This window comes from Chinchilla lanigera, unplaced genomic scaffold (assembly GCF_000276665.1).
Source record: "Chinchilla lanigera isolate Chin_1 unplaced genomic scaffold, ChiLan1.0 scaffold00008, whole genome shotgun sequence".
In the NCBI taxonomy this organism is placed as follows: Eukaryota; Metazoa; Chordata; class Mammalia; order Rodentia; family Chinchillidae; genus Chinchilla; species Chinchilla lanigera.
In genome coordinates, this window is record NW_004955409.1 from 10406714 (window position 1) to 10425528 (window position 18815).

Consider the following 18815-nt stretch of genomic DNA (forward strand, 5'->3'; position numbering starts at 1 on the left):
ACTCGCGCCGCGTCTGCCCGCGAGGCCGCCGCCCGCCCGCCGGGCTCGGCCTCCGGTGCCAGGGGCATCCTTTGTCTCGGCGCGGGAACGCCGGCGTGGGGCTTCCGTTGTGGGAGCCGGTGTTGGTGTGCGAGTCCGCGGAAGACCGAACGCGAGGTTTCGGGATGGCGTTTGGGAGTGGGGCTCAGAACCCTCGCGCCGTTCCGGGCAGGCTTTGGGCTGAATGCGGGAGCCGGGGCCACCTGTCAGGCGCCGGGGCGTAAGGACTGCCGTTTGTGGAGTGCGTTAGTGCGGAGCGGGGTGCGAGCACGAGGTCCGCGGAGTCTGGTCCCGCTGCCTCGCTCGCCGTGTAACCCAGCAGTCCGTCCTGGCAGTTCCCCCGCCTCGGCCTCCTTCCGTGCACCGGGAATAACGCCTCGACGGTAAGCATCGAGTACGCCGTCGGGAAATGCTCGTGAGAATCGGTGCGGATGCATAGTTTCACCAGGCACGAAATGTTCTTTAGATTCAAAATGTAGGCAAATTGTTTCAGTTGTCATACAATTTAGAGAAAATTCTCATGTCGCAAAGAGCACAAATGTTCCCTTCTCCCCTTTAGAGGTACTGGAGATGCCCCAGGAGAAGGGCCCGGGGAGGTGTATGGGGACACGGTGACATAGTTTAGATTTGGCCGTAGATGATGTTTTTAAATGTGTGTATCGACTTTGTAAATCTTTGTCTCCAGTGTCTACTTCTGTCCTAGAATTGCGTTCTAGGAGCAGCTGCTTCCCGTTTATATTATCCCATGTGGAAGCTGAGAAACCAAGTTGTTGAAATGTGTTTAAAAAACCGAGTGAAAGCTTCTCAGTACTAGTAAAAATGAGTGTGGTGTATAGTTTTTCTCTTGCCACTTGTGACAATCTTTTTCTTCTTAATTTCCTGAAATGTGACCTAGATAAGCCTTATATCATTTGTTATTCATTCACTAGGCATTTATTGGACTAGGGCTAGGCAATATATTGGCCTTGTGAGTGTGGGCTGTTTTAGCAGTTAAACAGAAGAGGTTCTTGAGGAATATTAAAGGAGGGTTAGGGTTGTGTGAAGAGAAAAGAGATTTTTTAGTAGTTCACATAACCAAACTTCAACTGTAGGAATGGTACAACAAAAGATCTTAAAAACTACCAAAACTTTTTTAAAAATCTTTATGACAATTTCTGTAATTACAGAAATTAGGTTTTGGATCCGACTGACTCCATGAATCACATCTTCACAGCTTCTTGATGGAAAGATAGGGATCTCCCTTTCTCTCCATTTTGTAACTCTTACTAGAGGAGTCTTACTATTTTATTTTACCCTTAGCTACCTAGATCACTGAGGCCATGGTTGTGCAGCCTCATGGTAGCTAATGTCAGAACTGATTGGACTCAATCCTGGACAGTTGGGTTAGGTAATGTCGTTTGTTTATGGTTCATTCTTCTTTCCTTCCTTAGCATGGCTTCTTTGTAAGTAAGTTTACCTTCCAACCCATTGACGTTGGACATAGCTAGCTGACCCGTGGATGTGGGTGGAAATGATAACAGCTTGTGCCAGCTCTAAATGGAAGTTTGTAAGAGGTCTTTGTTCTTTCTGTTTGTCCCTTGAGCTTCTGACCTTTGCTGAGAGAATGACTTTTCTCAGGGATCCCTGGCTTCTTCAGCAGGGGTAGTTCACCGGTTTAAAGCCTACTCCAAAGGATAAAGAGGAAGCAGCATAGTCCAGGCATGCGGGAAGGAGGACTGCGCTTTAATGCCTTCTCTGAGTGTGCCTACCCTTCAGGAACTTTGTGTGTTCAGCTGTCTGGAAGCTCCCAGGTTTACTTTTTAAATTAATCTAAAAACTTTAGCCAGGCGTGGTGGCCCACGCCTGTAATCCCAACACTGGGAGGCTGAGGTAGGAGGATCATTGCGAGCTCAAGGCCAGCCTGAACTGCATAGTGAGACCCTGTCTCAAAAAACGAAAACAAAAACAAAACCTAAAAACTTTCAAATAAGACTGTGATAGTAATGATGAGATTTTGCTGCAGGCAATGGTACCAACTTTATTTAATTAAATTTCCTAGTTTTGCAGTGTCTGGGGTACCTTACGATGCTAAAATATTATTTCTTTTGTAAACCAAATAAAATTATCTGGATAGTTCTTTTTAATGTCTTTTGGAAATCTGGTGTCAGATCACATCTTGTTTTACCTTTCCTAGCATATCAGTTGGACAGGAGCAAAGTTTTACTATTTGAGGACAGAATATAATAAAAGAATTATGGCTGTTTTTGTAAAATAGCTGATAAAAACATTAATATTACTTTCTGGTTGTCTGATTAATGGATTCTTATTTCTATCTAGAATGCTTTAGTTATGGTATTTTTGACTAGTCTAAAATTCTCATTTTCCAAGTGTGTGTTCCAAGTGCTGTTTTAGCTAAATTTTCAACCCTTGTACAGTAAGTAGGGAATTCATCTAAACTAGTATATCTTTGGTAGGATGGGTTATCAGAGTCTCAACTCATTCTGGCCAGCAGGACTAGCTGTATTTTTGTTAAAAAATTGTTAAGAATGTCAAGTTCGCTGCAGCATAGTATTTAAACCAAGTGAAGGGTACCTGGGCCCCACAGAGGTCTAGCACCTGTGAAGCCAGCCCTGCTGCCTTCCTCTGAGTTCTAACTCTTCCTCCTCAGCACTGGCACCTACCGCAAATATACTGTGCTGCCTCCTCTTCAGTAGAATGGAGATAAAATCATGACCTTTCACAGTGTTTGAGAGAGTTAACAGCTGTAAAGTACTCCACAACTGTTATCCAGGGTTGCTGATTTTTATGATCATTTGTAGAAAAGGACCAGAAAAGCTCAGGAAAATATTTATAATTAATTAAAGCTTCCTAATGCTGATTCTCCTGTACACTTCTCCCTATTCCTAAAATCACTAAACTTATTTTGAGTATCTTACAGGCTATATTTTATTGTAAACTCAAGCGACTTTGTAAGAAAATGAAGTCTAGGTAACCTTAAGTTTCATTAATGTTCATCATTAAATAATCACAATTGAAATGTTTACAGTATTGCCTTAAGGAACTTAAAATGTAGTACTTTTCCTTTCTGCATTTAATGTACACATTTTATTGTATTGGTAAATATAATCTATTTGTCTGCATACTTGAAAAGCAGCGTTGTTACCCTTTTTCACATGAGATTACAAACAAAGCCTCAGGGGTTCAATTATCAAAGATAAACATTAAAATTCATGCCCTAAAATTAACCTACAAAAGAGTTTAGAATGGATGGTAAGCTTGTTCACATGCTCCAAATGATTGTTTTAATTATCACAATTTATATCCTTTCTTCAATATTTTTTTTTGTCCTAGGAATAGTGTTAGAATTTGATCTGAAACCTGAGGAAAGCAACAAAAAATAAACCTCTCAGCATTGTACATACCAGGTTGTGGGACTTGACATCCATCCCTGTCCAGGGTGTACCAGGCCCGAGAACAAGGTGCCCGTGGATGATTAAGAAAAGTAAAAGAAAAAGGGAGACAAACAAAACAAGGGAGACAATATTCTGAGATCAGGGGGCTTACAGCCTCTCAGACTGCCTTGCTCCCTATACCCAGTTCAGTCACCTTTTATTGAGCGAGAACCAAGGACGTAGCTAGGACAAATGGGCTGATAGCAAACATTTTAGCAAGGATAATTAAAGGATCACCCAAGACAGCCTGTAATCCCAGCACCCAAGACATGCCTATAATCCCAGCACCCAAGAGGTCGAGACAGGAGGATTATAAAATCAAGCTTAAATCATTGTGTCCTCAATGCATTCTAATCAAAGAATGTCCTTCTCCACCTTTCCCCCTTTTTGTTTAGCTGCAATCCTTTGAAGCATCAGGGAGAAGGTTGCCAATTGTCTTCCTGTTTCTCCCGGTGTTTTCTGGATGAACTTTGCTAGACTAAGAGGATCAGGCAAAGTACAATTATAATACCATGTAAAATGACAGTAGAAAATTGGAAAAATAAAAATATAGTCAAAGGTCCAAAATAGTGGTCAATCACCATTTTCTAAAAATCATGTATATCCTAATATATAAATCCTAATAGAATGTTAACAAACAATAGTTACATATTTTTACCCAGAAATTTAGAAATCAAAAGCATACATAATATTGCTATATGACAATCATGATGATATTTTGTAACATACTTAAATTTTCATTTTGACATAACATGACCAATTATCTTAATTGAAGCTGTTGTCCTTTAATGGCTACACGACAATTATGATGATATTTTGTAACATACTTAAATTTTCATTTTGACATAACATGACTGATTATCGTAATCTTATACCTGAAGCTGTTGTCCTTTAATGGGATTCACATGTTTCTGTTAAAGGTGGAGGTCTTAATCTGAAGGAAAGTCTTATCACGATAAACAGTCTTTGTTTTACATTTTGGAAGATCGTAGATCCAGACTCATGAATGCCTTAACTGAAAAACTTCCTTCTGACCAACTGACCCAATTATTGGGGTGACTCTCAAGAGACTATGGAGATCACTGGGGGCTCCTTATTAATGAATAAAGGTTGGCCACTCCTCTATTGGAGTCCTACCCAATAATTTCTCTGCATCCTAAGGACTGTGGTTAAAACATCTTAATTTTGCTATCATTTAAACCAGCTGGTAACTTAGGGGAGAACATGCTTATAAATCTATAACCCAGTTGTATTATAAAAAAATTGTTGAGCTCAAAATAAAGGGGAACAGCTGTTCACAGAATGACAAACATGCAGACAAGTAGACAGAACAGACAAACATCTATATAGAATCAGAGTGCACTCAAATATATTTTTGACGAAAATGAATTATAGTAATTCTATTATCATTTTAGAAATTTATGATTTAGATAGACTAGTCAGATTTTATTGTCAGCAGAGATCTCTGAGAAAATTTTTGGAATGAATAGAATCTTTTATCTACAAAGAATATGTGCATTTTATATATTATCCTCTTAAGATTACTGGTGACTTTCTGTTGTTATTAATGTTCCCCGTGTGTCATATGGACCGGGAAGCCATCTAGATTCATTAACATAAATTGGTGCAGGCATATGTGCCCAATTCTGTAGAGTAGTGCCTACCGTAGTGGCTGTAACAGCCAACGTGGCTAGAAACATACTACCAGCCATAAAGTCTTGTCTAGTAGAGTCCAGAAGCTTCTCAGCATCATGGGTGAATTTCTTAAGGTGTCCCCAGGTTGGGGGTTGTGCTTTTTGAGTGTTTTTGGTTGGTGACTAGGGATGATGCTGTAATGACATTGCTCTCATTTCTTCCACCCGAAGATTCAGATTGAATCTGACTCTTTTGTGGCTCATGTCGAGGTTTAATTATTCTAACAGGTAACCATACTTTATCTCCTGAATCTGTAATGTCACAAGCAAATCCTCTCCCCTAAATTTGAACAATACCTCTTTCCCATTTTCCAGTGTGACTATCTTTCCAAAAGATAGGTTGCCCTATCGGTTCTAGTGGCCCCTTGATAATGATGGCCCAAAATTTTTCTGCTGCTGTAGTAGCTGACTCTTTACTAATATCCAAAAAATTTAAAGTGAATAGGGCTTTATGTAATAATTGGCGTGATGAACTTCTATCCCCATCTCCCCCTTTTTGTTTTACTAACATAAATTTAAGAGTAGCATGTGCCCTTTCAATCATACCTTGTCCTTGAGGATTATATGGAATACTGGTATAATGATTAATATCCCACAAGGCACAGAATTGTTGGACGGAACGTCACACGTAAGCAGGTACACTGTCAGTTTTCATTGCTTTTGGTTTACCTATAATAGCGAAACACTCTAACAAATGATTTTTTAACATGAACAAATTTTTCTCCTGATTGTGCAGAGGCCCATATAAAGCCAGAACATGTGTCAATAATAACATGTACAAATCCAAGTTTTCCAAAAGCAGGAATATGTGTTACATCCACTTGCCACAACTCATTACTTTGCAAGCCACAAAGATTAGTTCCAGGCTGAAAAGTAGGATTATTAAGCATTCCGCAAGTAGGACATGATAAAATGATTTCGCGAGCTTGCTGAATGGAAAGTTGAGGAAATTTTTTACGTAAACCTTTGGTATTTACATGAGTTAAAGTATGAAATTCAGTGGCTAAACAATCTGGTGAAGAAATAGCAACAAGTTTATCAATTTCATCATTATATTTAACCATGTCACCAGGAAGATGTGAATGAGAATGAGTGTGAGTTATATAAATAGGAAAAATCTTTATTACTAATACTAGTTTGTAATTGGCAGAACAATTGATCAAGTTCAGTATCATTAGACAAAGTAGCTGTTGCTATATGATTAATTGAACCATACATATTGGGAGTCTGTAACAATACTAATGGATTCTGGAACATCAAATAAGAGTTGGGTAACTGCCTAGAGTTCTGCTCTTCGTGCAGAATGAAAAGGAGTATGCCATACTTTAGAAATTCTTCCTACATATCCGGCTTTTCCATTGCTGCTACCATCAGTGTAATATGTGTCTGCTACTGGTATAGGTTCAGGGTGCACAATTTTAGGTGAAATCCAGTTATGCCATTTTAGAAACTGTAGAAGTTCAGAATTAGGGAAGTGATTGTCTATTTTTCCAATATAGTCCGCAAGTCCAATTTGCCACTGTTCACTAATTTGTAATGCCTGATCTATCCGATGCTTTGTCAAGGAAAAAACAATAGATTCGGGGTCTTTTCCTGTTAACTGTCCTAAGCAAGCTCTACCTTTAGACACAATTAAACCTATTTTATCTATGTAAGTAGGGAGTCGCTTCTGTTCCTTGTGTTGTAGAAGAATCCATTCTAGAACTGCTTCTTTTTGCCATAGTATAGCTGTAGGGGAATGGGATGATAGAAAAATTAAGAGTATAACTGGTTTAGATAAATCTATACGGGTTAGTTGAGCTTGACGTATACGCTATTCTACCCAGGCTAATTCTTTTTCTCCTTTTGTAAGGTGGCAAGGGCTACCTAATGCTGAGTTTCCTTTAAGAGTATTAAAAAGGTGTTGTAAAGCATAAGTAGGAATGCCTAAAGAAGGTCATAACCAATTAATATCTCCTACTAATTTTTGAAAATCATCAAGGTTGAGAAGCTGATCTCTACTAATACTAATTTTTTGGGGAATAATTTGCTGCTTTAGAAGAACATGACCTAAATAAGTAATAGGATAGCTGATCTGTATCTTATCTGGGGCTGTCTGTAGGCCAAAGTCAGTCAACAACTGCTTGTCTACACAGAACATGTCCTGTAAATACCTTTCTGAGCTAGCAGAAAAAAGGATATCATCTATATAGTGTATAATCAGAGCATCTGGGAATCTTTCCCGCAATAATTCTAAAGGTTTGTTGACATTATATTGGCAGAACATTGGACTATTTAACATTCCTTGAGGGATAACTTTCCAATGATAACTTTTTACTGGCTCCTGGTTATTAAAAATAGGTACAGTAAATGCAAATTTTTCTCTATCTTCTGGTCGTGATGGAATGGTAAAAAAACAATCCTCAAGATCTGTAACAATTAACTTCCAATTCTTAGGTATCATAACATGGACCCATGGGTTGAATAACTTCGTTAATTTTTCTAAGATCTGTGAGCATTCTCCGTTTACCTGATTTCTTTTTAATCACAAATACAGGGGAATTCCAAGGGCTAGTAGATTCCTCAATATGCCCTTCTGACAGTTGTTCTTGTCCTAATGATCTTAAGGTTTCTAATTTTTCTTTTGGAAGAGGCCACTGCCCAACCCAAATTGGCTTATTAGTAAGCCATTTTAAAGGTAAAGCGAAGCCCTTTTCTACAGTGGCCTTTGTCATCAATTTGGAGACCCTAAACCACGTGTCCCTTTGGAAATTACTGGAGCTTGTATATAACTATTGGCTTCACAAGGATTATAATGCATTTGAGCCATCCTATTCTTTGCCTGAGAAGATGTATGTGGAATGCTTACATATGTTCCCCACTGCATTAATAAATCTCTTCCCCATAGATTCACTGCTATATCAGCAACATATGGTTATAAAGTGCCTGTTTGTCCTTCTAGACCAGAAATCTGAAGAATGTTAACACTCTGGTGAACATCTATCACTGTTCCAACACCAGAGAAGACTGTAGGCACCTTCGTGGTAGGCCAAAGCTTAGGCCAATGTAGCCATGAAATTATAGTCCCATCTGCTCCTGTGTCTACCAATCCCATAAAAATTTTTCTGTTTTCAGTTGGAACTCAGGTCTTTTGTCCCCTAGGCAAGTTTGCCAAAAAATCTTTTTTCTGGTGCTTCCAAAACCCCCTACACTCTTTATAGGAGCAGCATGGCCTTTCATATATGGAAGAATCAATAATTGGGCTACACGGTCTCCTGCTTCAATAGGATATGGTTGTAAGGTCTGCATCATAATCTGAATCTCATCTTTACAGTCAGAGTCTATCACCCCCATTTGTACTATAATCCCTTTAGAAGTCAGCGTACTTCTTCCCACTAGCAAATCAACAGATCCCTCAGGGAGAGGCCCATAAATCCCAGTTCTAATCTTCTGAAGTCCTAAAGCAGGGTATATTGTAACATTCCCTAGGGAGGGGATATCTAATGCTGTACTACCCCTGGTTGTGGCAGAGAGATCACTGACTCTGCTTGGGCGTGGTCGCAGCCATTGCTGACTGGAAATGTCTGGTAACTCCCCGTATTGTTTGTCCTTGGGCCCAGGGTTGGGCCTGAGTGGAAGTTTCCTGCTGGTATCAGAGGAGTGCCATTTTTATATTTTGATCAACACTGAGTAGCCCAATGTCATCCTTTCTGACATCTAAGACAGACCTTAGCAGGCAAAGGACCCTTATAAGTATAAGCCTGTTGTTCTGATTGTCCGTTCTTTGTTTTGCTAGTCTACGTTCCTTTTTCATATGCCCAATTCTACCGCACTCAAAACATTTAGCATTCTTTTGGGAGAAAGGGCTGTTTCCCTTCAAAGCAGCTGCAAGCAACCCCGCTTTAAAGGTTTCTGATCCTATATTCCGACAAGCTTTCATATACTCATCCAAAGTAGCATCCTAAGATTTCAAGGGCTTTAAAACCTTTTTGCATTCTGTATTAGCATTATCATAAGATAACATTTTAAATAATAATTCTTTAAAAACAGGCTGAGACACTGTTTTCTGCAGTACTTCTTCTAATCTAGCTATAAATTCTACATAAGGTTTGTTAGCACTTTGAATGACCTGAAAAACAACCCAAAGGTATAGGGAGAATTCCCCCCATATGAAACACTAAGCCTGCTTCAATTCTTTAATAGTTTTACAGGTACTGGTGCGTGACTATGCTGAACATAACCTTGGGGATTTTTCTCATTACCTGCTGGTTTGGTAACTAACTGGGTACACAGCAAAAGCCTTACAAGCATCCAGATCTCCTTCCTGTTTGGCTTGGGCAAAAGCCCTCATGACTGTAGTCATACGTAGTGGTCTTTGAACAATTAACTGAGGTGGATCCCTAAAAGGGTTAGACTTACCATATATTGGGGCTGAGGGCTGTACCGGATATGCTTGAGAGACCAAAGAAGGAGGCGGAGGACAATCTAATCTCTTTTCTTATAGTCACTATTAGGTCCAAAAGACCCATACCTTCCTTCCTCCTCTGTAATTGGTCCCCGTCCCTGAACCAATAGAGTTTCGTTAGACAAAATATTAGCTGATGCAGAATCGGATCTGTCTTTGCGTTTTTTACTTGTATCCTGCAGAATCTCCTGTTCTGGTTTAGTTTCATTTTGAGACAAAAATTACCCATAGTAATCCTGATAAACAAACCCAGAGACCGGGCTTACCTATCCGTCAACTCTTCTCTGGTCCACTGAACACTCAATTCCTTTTTCTGTAGTCTGGAAGACTCCTTCCGTTGTCAAGTTGCTGCCCATTGGCTCTTCTCCAGTGGTCGAGCACTGACTTAATTTCCTTAATTCCCTTTCCTAGTCTCTAAGACTTATTTTCATACCCTAGTCTTGAAGACTTATTTCATGCCTTAATCTCAAAGACTTATTTTCATATCTTAGTCTTGACTTTCGTACTCAGGGTCCCTGTTCCTGGCACCATTATGTGGGACTTGTCATCCATCCCTGTCCAGGATGTACCAGGCCCGAGAACAAGGTGCCCGTGGATGATTAAGAAAAGTAAAAGAAAAAGAGAGACAAATAAAACAAGGGAGACAATATTCTGAGATCAGGGGGCTTACAGCCTCTCAGACTGCCTTGCTCCCTATACCCAGTTCAGTCACCTTTTATTGAGCGAGAACCAAGGACGTAGCTAGGACAAATGGGCTGATAGCAAACATTTTAGCAAGGATAATTAAAGGATCACCCAAGACAGCCTGTAATCCCAGCACCCAAGACATGCCTGTAATCCCAGCACCCAAGAGGTCGAGACAGGAGGATCCTAAACTCAAGGTTAAACAAATCATTGTGTCCTCAATGCATTCTAACCAAAGAATGTCCTTCTCCACACCAAGTGACACTTTATTCTTTACTATCCAAGAATACTAACTTATGGTTTAACAAAAACATAATAGATGTTACGTCTGTAATCCCTGTAGCCCGCATGGTGTCTGATTCATGAATTAACATTTATAGTTAATTTTGAACTTATGACTAAGCAGAATATATCTTGCTGAGTATTCCCAGTGTGCCAGGTAGTGCTAAGTGCTGGTTTGCATATAGTCATTCTTTCCCTCCTCCTAATAATTTCATCTCTACCGTATAAGTGAGGAAAATAAGATTTTAATAGTTTAATGACCTTAAGATGACACAGGTGACATTTGTATAACAGGCCTCATTCCAAAGCTCATGCTCTTTCTATGCCAGCGTTTAAACTTTGGCTCTATTCATTTTGCAACCTTGGGCAAATTACTTAACATCTCTGCCTTCATTTTCACACATATAAAAATAATCAACACACCTACCCTGAAGGATTGTTGAAGTAAATGAACTAGTAACATATAAAGTTCTTTGAACCACGGCTGGCATACATGTTAAATTCTATTATTATACCATACTACTTCCCCAGGGCCTATACTGTCCCATAGCATTCCATCATACAGTTATAGGGGATTACACAGATAGATTTGGGGAGGCGTGAAACAGGGTTTTGTTATGTAGTTCAGGCTGGCTTTGATGTCTTGGAGGCCCTCCTGTGTCAGCCTCCTGAGTTCTGAGCTTACAGGCCCTACACAACCATGCCCAGCTCAGGGGCAGAAATTTCATTTACTTTTAGGGAAAACTTAAGAATATTTGCCCTAAAGCATGTCCTGATTTATGAAATAGAGAATTATCTGGAGGTTAGTTTGTTGAGAAAATTGTTCAGTCTTTAAAATGTAACAATTTGTGTAGGTATAGGAATAGAAATAAAAGCTGTAGGTTCAGTCCTTTGATTGTTGGGAAGATTGTTTCCTTCTCGCTACAATGTGATTCACCCCATTTTATGCTTTGTAAAATTGCTCATCTCTTCTGCTGTCATATGTATTATTTAGTCTTAGTCTTAGAAGACCATTAGTGAGAACCTGTCCATTTCTGAATGTTCAAGAAGAGGGGAGATACCATAATTGGTTATTTTCAGTAGCATGAAAAACAGTAGTTTTTTTGTTTGTTTGTTTTGGTTTTTTTTTTGGTGTGACAGGGGCTTGCTTTGTTGTTGGGCAGTCCTAGAACTCACTTTGTAGCCCTGTTGGCCTCAAACTCATGATCCTCTTGCCTCATCTTCTTGAGGGCAGCTGTGTTTAAGCTGCTTAGATGGTTTTTTTTTTTTTTTTTTTTTTGGTATCAGGAATCAGACTCACGGCCTCGTACTTGCCAGGCAGGCACTGTGCTGCTGAGGTATATCCCCGGGCCCAATGCTTATAATAGTTTTTTAGAAATCCTGCTATGAAAACAAAATCCAACAGCACTTAGTTTGTCTGTCATAGCTAAGACCAACCATTACTATGAACACATGGTTTTTTGAGTCTGTTTAAAAAAGCTTCTAATTACATTAATTTATATTAAGAAATTAATATTCTCGTCAGTCATAATAATTTTTCTTTTATTAAATAAAATGCCTTAACATATAACATTTTATTTTAGATCTTACTGGAAAGATGAAACCTGACGAAACGCCTATGTTTGACCCAAGTCTACTCAGAGAGGTGGACTGGAGCCAGAATACAGCTACATTTTCTCCAGCCATTTCTCCAACACATCCTGGAGAAGGCTTGGTTTTGAGGCCCCTTTGTACTGCTGACTTAAACAGAGGTATGGACTCAGTTTGCCAATCCTGATTACAATTATTAAATTAGCTTTCTATTTTCTCCATAAACATTAAAACATAACTTTAAAAAATGTACTACTTCTTTGAGACAGGGTCTGTATAGTTCAGGCTGGCCTCAAACTTGCAGCAACCCTCCTTCCTCAGCCTCCCAAGTGTTGGGACTATAGGGATATGCCACCACGCCTGGCCTTCTACTTTATTTTTAAAGTGACCTTGATACCCAGTGACCCTGGCCATGATCAAATATTATTGTGAAGTGTTTCAAATGGCTTAAATATGACAGAGCATCTTCCAGAAAGACTCCTCATAAACAGAGGTGAAGCTGTCATGTGTAACAGCACTGAAGCGTCTTCCTTAAGAAGCTGAATGGGAATTTTCCTTGGATAAAAGTTCCAAGTACAGTTTCTGTGTATTTCTTTTATTTATTTATTTTTTTTATTATGTTGTTTTTTGTTTTTTAATTTTGTTTTTCTTCCGGTACCAGGAATCGAACTCATGACCTTGTGCTTGCCATGCAGGCGCTTTGCTGCTGAGCTGAATCCCCAGCCCCTGTATTTCTTTTATTAACGTGTACGTTCTCCATCGTAATTCCTTTAAGCCTTGGTAATTAAAAGTAAAATTTTATTTCTTACAGTTTTCATTTGGGTGAGAAATCTGAAGAAACTAATTTTGTCCTTTTCTTTTTTGTGTTTTGGTGCTGGGAATCAAACTCCTGACCTCAGGCTTGCCAGGCAAGTGCTTATGCTGCTGAGCTACATCCCTGGCCCTGTTTTGTTTTTTGATTCAGGGTCTTACCACTATGTAGTTCAGTTGGCCTTGAATCATAGTGAGAATCTTTTTTTTTTTTTTTTTGAGACATCTCACTACGTACTCCAGGCTGGCCTCCATCCTCCTGCCTGTGTGCTGGGATTACAGGGATTTGCCACCATGCCCTGCAACAGTGAGAATCTAGTACTTCAAACCAAATCACGTATTTGGGAAAACTTGGCATTCTTGCACTGAACTTAAATTACACTGAAAAGAAAAATGTATGTGCTAGCTCTATAAATCTGGCTATTAAGGTCTGCACTATTCCAAAAATCTTACTAAGCAAGCAAAACCATTGGTGAAGTTTATAATCCTTTGTTACAGCAATTACAGAACACAGATTTCAGTTAATCTTGTTGAAATAATAACTGCTCATATCCCCCCAGCTAATATACTACTGCTTCTTTCATGTTTTATCCCCCCTTTGCTTTTCTTGTCATGTCTTAAAATTTCTTCTACCAAACTAGGATTTTTCAAGGTACTGGGTCAGCTGACGGAGACTGGAGTCGTCAGCCCGGAACAGTTTATGAGTAAGTATTACAGCATTTTTCCAAAGGAAAAGAAAACAGCGTTTTTTTGTTTAGAGCTCTGTTCAGTGCCTGCTTGTGTTTTTGTTCAAACGACTGGAAATGATTCAGATAACAAGTTATTTTCTTACGTAAATGTTTAACTTGACTGAGTTGTCTTGGAATCCAAATGTAGTAATTACCTTGTTTTGCAAAATAAACTTATTTTTAGGTGCTTTTGAGTAAGATGTAGGGGCAGTTCTAGACATTTTGCAGTTTTTCTTACAGTATTTTCTTGTATGTGGTTACAGAAATATCCTTACCAAACTAAAAATGCAAGAGTATATGTTCCATTAAAAAAAAAAAAAAAGAGTACTGTTCTAACTTTATTTTTTTTTGTTCTTGAAGTTAGCAGGTATCTTAGAATTAGCCTACCTCCCATCCCCCTTGAGATGTGAGAAAAGTGGGTATCCAGAGATTCAAAGTCTTACCCAAATTCATAGGTGGTTATTCGTAAGGAAAGGTTAGAACCTTCTTAACTTTATCCAGTGTTCTAATAATACTGCTTTCACCTAAGCCCTCCTAAGAATGAAGACCATCATTCTGATTTTCATTACTAATTTTCCTTCATTAAATTGATTCTTTCCACTTCAGACCCCTGTCTAGAATGAGACTGGAAATAAAACGAGAATTTGGTTTTTAACTCAGTTTCCCTTTGCATGCATAACAGATTAGATGAGAAATAATGTTACTTATATTTCAGACATACAAGTACTAAACACTATTTGAGGGGAGAGTATCTCTGCTCCTCTTATGTGACTTCAGAAAAATTACTTGGAAATGAAGTCATTTTTTACCTGCTATGTAAGGTGCTTTCAAAGCAAACAAAGTTATTCTGTTTCTAAAAGAGCAAATGTGTAATCATGAAACACTGGAAATCACAAAGGGAAAACTGAGAACTGTTTTGTCAAAATATTGTGAAACTAGGAATTATGGAATACAAACATCGTTCTTAAAATTTGCCAAGTTCTTTTGAGGATCGTTGGGTGTAAAGGTTAAACAAATCTAGTTAAAGTAATGAAGGTATTGAAGTTTTAATTAGTGATACAAACGGCAAAATGTACAATTTATCTATATTGTAAGTGTGGTTCATCTAAATGAGCTATGTTAGTCTTTGTTTTGTTAAATTCAGCTATTTCAATTCATTTTAAATTAATATTTTTAGAAATGGAAAGTAAATTGGTAAGGTAGCTTTATAAATTAATCCTAGCATTTTTCTGGTACCTAAGAAAATAGAGTATCTAGTGTAATACTTTGTTTTTTTAATTTTCACAGAATCTTTTGAACATATGAAGAAATCTGGGGATTATTACGTTATAGTTGTGGAAGATGTGACCCTAGGGCAGATTGTTGCTACAGCAACTCTGATAATTGAACATAAATTCATCCATTCCTGTGCTAAGGTATATGTTCACATTAATGCCTATGTGTAAAATGGATAGGTGTTCTCTAGGAAGATGAACCCTGAATTTCCATTAGACAAATCTATTTTTCTCATTGCTTTACATGATTCTTAGAAATCCCTTCTTACTAGGCATTTTCCTGGTGTATTTCTGAGAGTTACAAAAGGAAGAAAAAGTAGTGTGAATTATTTGCTGAAATTGTTCGGTAAAGGTGTCACATTCAGTGCAGTCATAGAAAAGCCAAGTATCCTGTAAGAGTTTAGAATCCTCCATGGTCTGTTTCTTCAGAAACAGTACTTGGAGTATATTACATTTGTACAAATTTCTCTGTTTCCATGTGGTAAAGGTCATAGACTACTATACCACAATTGAGTTCTAATTGTGACACTTCAAATGCTTGTTTTGTAGTGCCCTTTCACCCTCTCATAAACTTGCATGAAATAGTAAAAATAAGAAAACTCCCTACATAATAAAAAAAAAGTTCGAGCAAACCAGAAAGACCACAAATTCACAGCCAACCAGGGCAACTTTGGAAGACCATGTCCCGATGTAAAAAAATGAAAAGGGTGGGTAACTCAGTGATAGTGTTTAATCTCCTGCAAAAAAGAAAACAGAAACACTTGGCATATATTGTGTAGTCCATGAATTCTGATGGGGGTATGGGGTTTGTACACTAGGAAAAGATAAATCTGGCTGTTTCAAATAAATTGCTACTATGCAAAGAGTACATGGAGGTATACACAGTGGATTCTGAGATTTACTTTAAAAAATGGATTAGGGAGGTTTGGAAATATAGCCAAAAATGATTAAGCCCCACATTGATTCCTTACACCTATTTCCTGTATGATACTAAAAAAGTTTCTGAATTTTTTTTACAAAGTTCAAGTTTACAAAATATTTATCAATAAATTCTTGCCAACTATCGTTTGTTGGTTTCACTAAAAATAAAACTAGATTGGGGCTGAGGATGTAGCTCAGTAGAACACTTGCCTATAGCATGTGCCATGTTAGGCTCTGGGTTCAATCCCCTGCACTGCATAAAACAGAAATACACTATGTGCTCAGTCCTTTAAACACTGTAATATTTTCAGAGAGGAAGAGTAGAAGATGTTGTCGTGAGTGATGAATGCAGAGGAAAGCAGCTTGGCAAATTGTAAGTAAGCAGAAATAAGGTAACGCTGGGTGCTCTGTGTCAGTTTCTTTTCAAGATACTTGTTTTTCTGTTCTTTTTAGGCTTCATTAAGTATGAATTCCTTCTCATTCTGTAGTTTGGGCTGAATTTAATGAAGAAACAAAGTAGTAGTATATAGTTTTACCTCAGTTTGAGAATAGAAAATATACCTCATTATCAAGAGTAACAGCTTAAACTTTTAGTATTTTCATACTAGTGGGAAACAGTTGATGAATGTTATGGATGAGAATGTTTTTTATGTAACACTTTAGTGAACTTATTCATGTTGTTACTAAAATCCTTTTTGAATAATAAATGCTTTCCCCACCCTTTTTTAAAATTTCAGGTTATTGTCAACCCTTACTTTGTTAAGCAAGAAACTGAACTGTTACAAGATTACGCTTGAATGTCTACCACAAAACGTTGGTTTCTATAAGAAGTTTGGATATACAGTGTCTGAAGAGAACTACATGTGCCGGAGGTTTCTAAACTAACGCTCTCCTCAGAGAAGTCACCACGCAGCTCATGTCGCTGCGACCCGGGCCTCCATCAGCACTGAACTACAGCACCGGATGTGCTATCCTCAGTAGAGTGACCTTTAGAAGATACGACGGGCTGGTGGGGCAGGCTGTGAGTTTGGATGATAAATACTATAAAGGGGATGATTTGTAACCAAAGGAATATATTTTTCACTTGAATCTTTTCTTGCATTGTATTTTTCTAAAGTTCCGCTTTATTTCTTGGTAGTGAACAGTATGAGTAGTAAGGAGCTGTGCTGCTCATTTTTTAAAAAATTGACTAAGGCTGTTTCTTATCACATTCATAGAAGTATTTTTGTTTCAAAGAGATATTATCTAAATACACTTGTGGGTATCATTGCTCACACACTAAGTATAGAAGTTGGATTAAATATAGTGCATCTAACATTTGCTGATCCTAATATTGGTAAAGAACGTGATCAGCCTTTTTAAGAATTATGAAATTGATAGGATTCAGAGTAAAACAAATTTTTACCTATCAAAAATTCATAGTTCCACATAAAGTACTATATTATCTGAAATATTATTCATTAGAATTACCCAGTTTTTAAAGTGAACTAGCAACTCTTGGCATAGGTACTTTTACCTTTCTTTTTTTATGGGTACTGAAGCCTTTCTTTTGTTTAATGTTTTTGTGAAACATGGAATATTACAAAATTGTGAGGAATATTTAAAAATGTTTGGCAGTGCATTTGTCACATCCTTAAAATGTTGATGATAGCTTTTCTATTTAATGTGATTATAATGGTACTATTTTTCTGGTCACTGTCCTGTTTTATTTATTTTAATTATTTTTTAAAGTTGAAGAATTAAGGTACTTTATTAATGGCTCTAATCTTTTGCATTCCATGTTACATTAAATTGTTCATATGAATCAATTCTCTGTTAGCATCCTGGCTGTACTTTCTTTGAGTCTCCTATTGAAGTCTCAGTTCACAGCATCTTAGTTTTGTATACTCTTTGTAAAACAAACTTGGAAAGAAGAACTGGCTGCTTGTCATCTCCTAAGTTGTACCACTTCAACTGGATTTTGGATTTCACTCCAAGCAGTTAGCAGAAGTTGGCTTTCCAGAACAATAGAAATCCTTCACTGGTAGAGAGTATACTACTTACTTATTGACCTACACAGATGAAGTGTGCCTAGTAAAATCAACAAAGTTCTGTCTTTTCAGGAGTCCTGTGATCTTGGCAGCAGCTTCATTAGGTAAATTCTGGTAATTAAAAACCATGTTAAAGAAGCCTAGTAAAAGGGTAAAATGTAATGCTCTATTGCACTTCTTACCACAAAGCTATTTGAGGTAAAATCACCTATGTGTAAGATTGGTACAGTAAGTAATGCCTAGGTTTACAAATGCTTTTTTTTTTTTTTTGTCTTTTTGAGACAGGGTCTCGCTCTGCAGTTCAGGCTGGCCTTGAGCTCACTGTGTAGCCCAGGCTGGTCTTGAACTCGCAGCATTCCTCTGCCTCAGCCTCCCGAGTGCTGGGATTACAGGCGTGAGCCACCACACCCGGCTACAAATGTTACTATTAAAAACAACAGAAAACTCGCTTCTGTTTGCAAACAATCTGGTTCACAATCAAAAGCATTTGGCAAAATTTTGCTTCTGCTTGCAAACTCTGCATTGGGTGATGAACACAAGCACCTGCCATCTTCCCCACGCAAACACAAACACAGTGATATTCCCCAAAATTGTAAAACAAATTAAGTTTGTGAACAGCGGCACCACTATATTCCAATAAATCAATTTGAATTTTGTTCTTAAAATCTTTTTCTTAACCCTCCCCCGAGAAGAAAGTTACAGGTAAGATTTAGTATATAAAAAGATTGTGGCACTGAGGAAAACTAATCTTCATTTGGCTTTCAGTTAACAGATTAGTTTATTTCTGAGCCACATTGGAAGTAAACTTGAGTATGCAAAAACTGCATCAAACATATGAACTATATCCACATCTCTGAACACTTTGCTTCTGAAAGGTATAATCAGCGA

The 18815-nt window shown here is 38.0% G+C and overlaps 1 protein-coding gene across 2 annotated transcripts in view; it reads left to right on the top strand.

The window, feature by feature from the left end:
* Gnpnat1 (glucosamine-phosphate N-acetyltransferase 1) overlaps nucleotides 1–17718 on the top strand; it is an 18184-nt gene extending 466 nt beyond the window's left edge. Inside the window, exons 1-6 of one of the 2 annotated variants that reach the window (XM_005376777.2) lie at nucleotides 333–422; nucleotides 12158–12325; nucleotides 13616–13678; nucleotides 14990–15117; nucleotides 16209–16270; nucleotides 16635–17705. In XM_005376777.2, the coding sequence (XP_005376834.1) occupies nucleotides 12172–12325; nucleotides 13616–13678; nucleotides 14990–15117; nucleotides 16209–16270; nucleotides 16635–16782 (555 nt within the window). In that variant the 5' untranslated portion in view covers nucleotides 333–422; nucleotides 12158–12171 and the 3' untranslated portion in view covers nucleotides 16783–17705. Of the gene's footprint in view, nucleotides 1–332; nucleotides 423–12157; nucleotides 12326–13615; nucleotides 13679–14989; nucleotides 15118–16208; nucleotides 16271–16634 lie in introns of those variants that run through there. The other variant, XM_005376776.2, reaches the window with a different exon arrangement.
* The last annotated feature ends 1097 nt before the right edge of the window (nucleotides 17719–18815 follow it).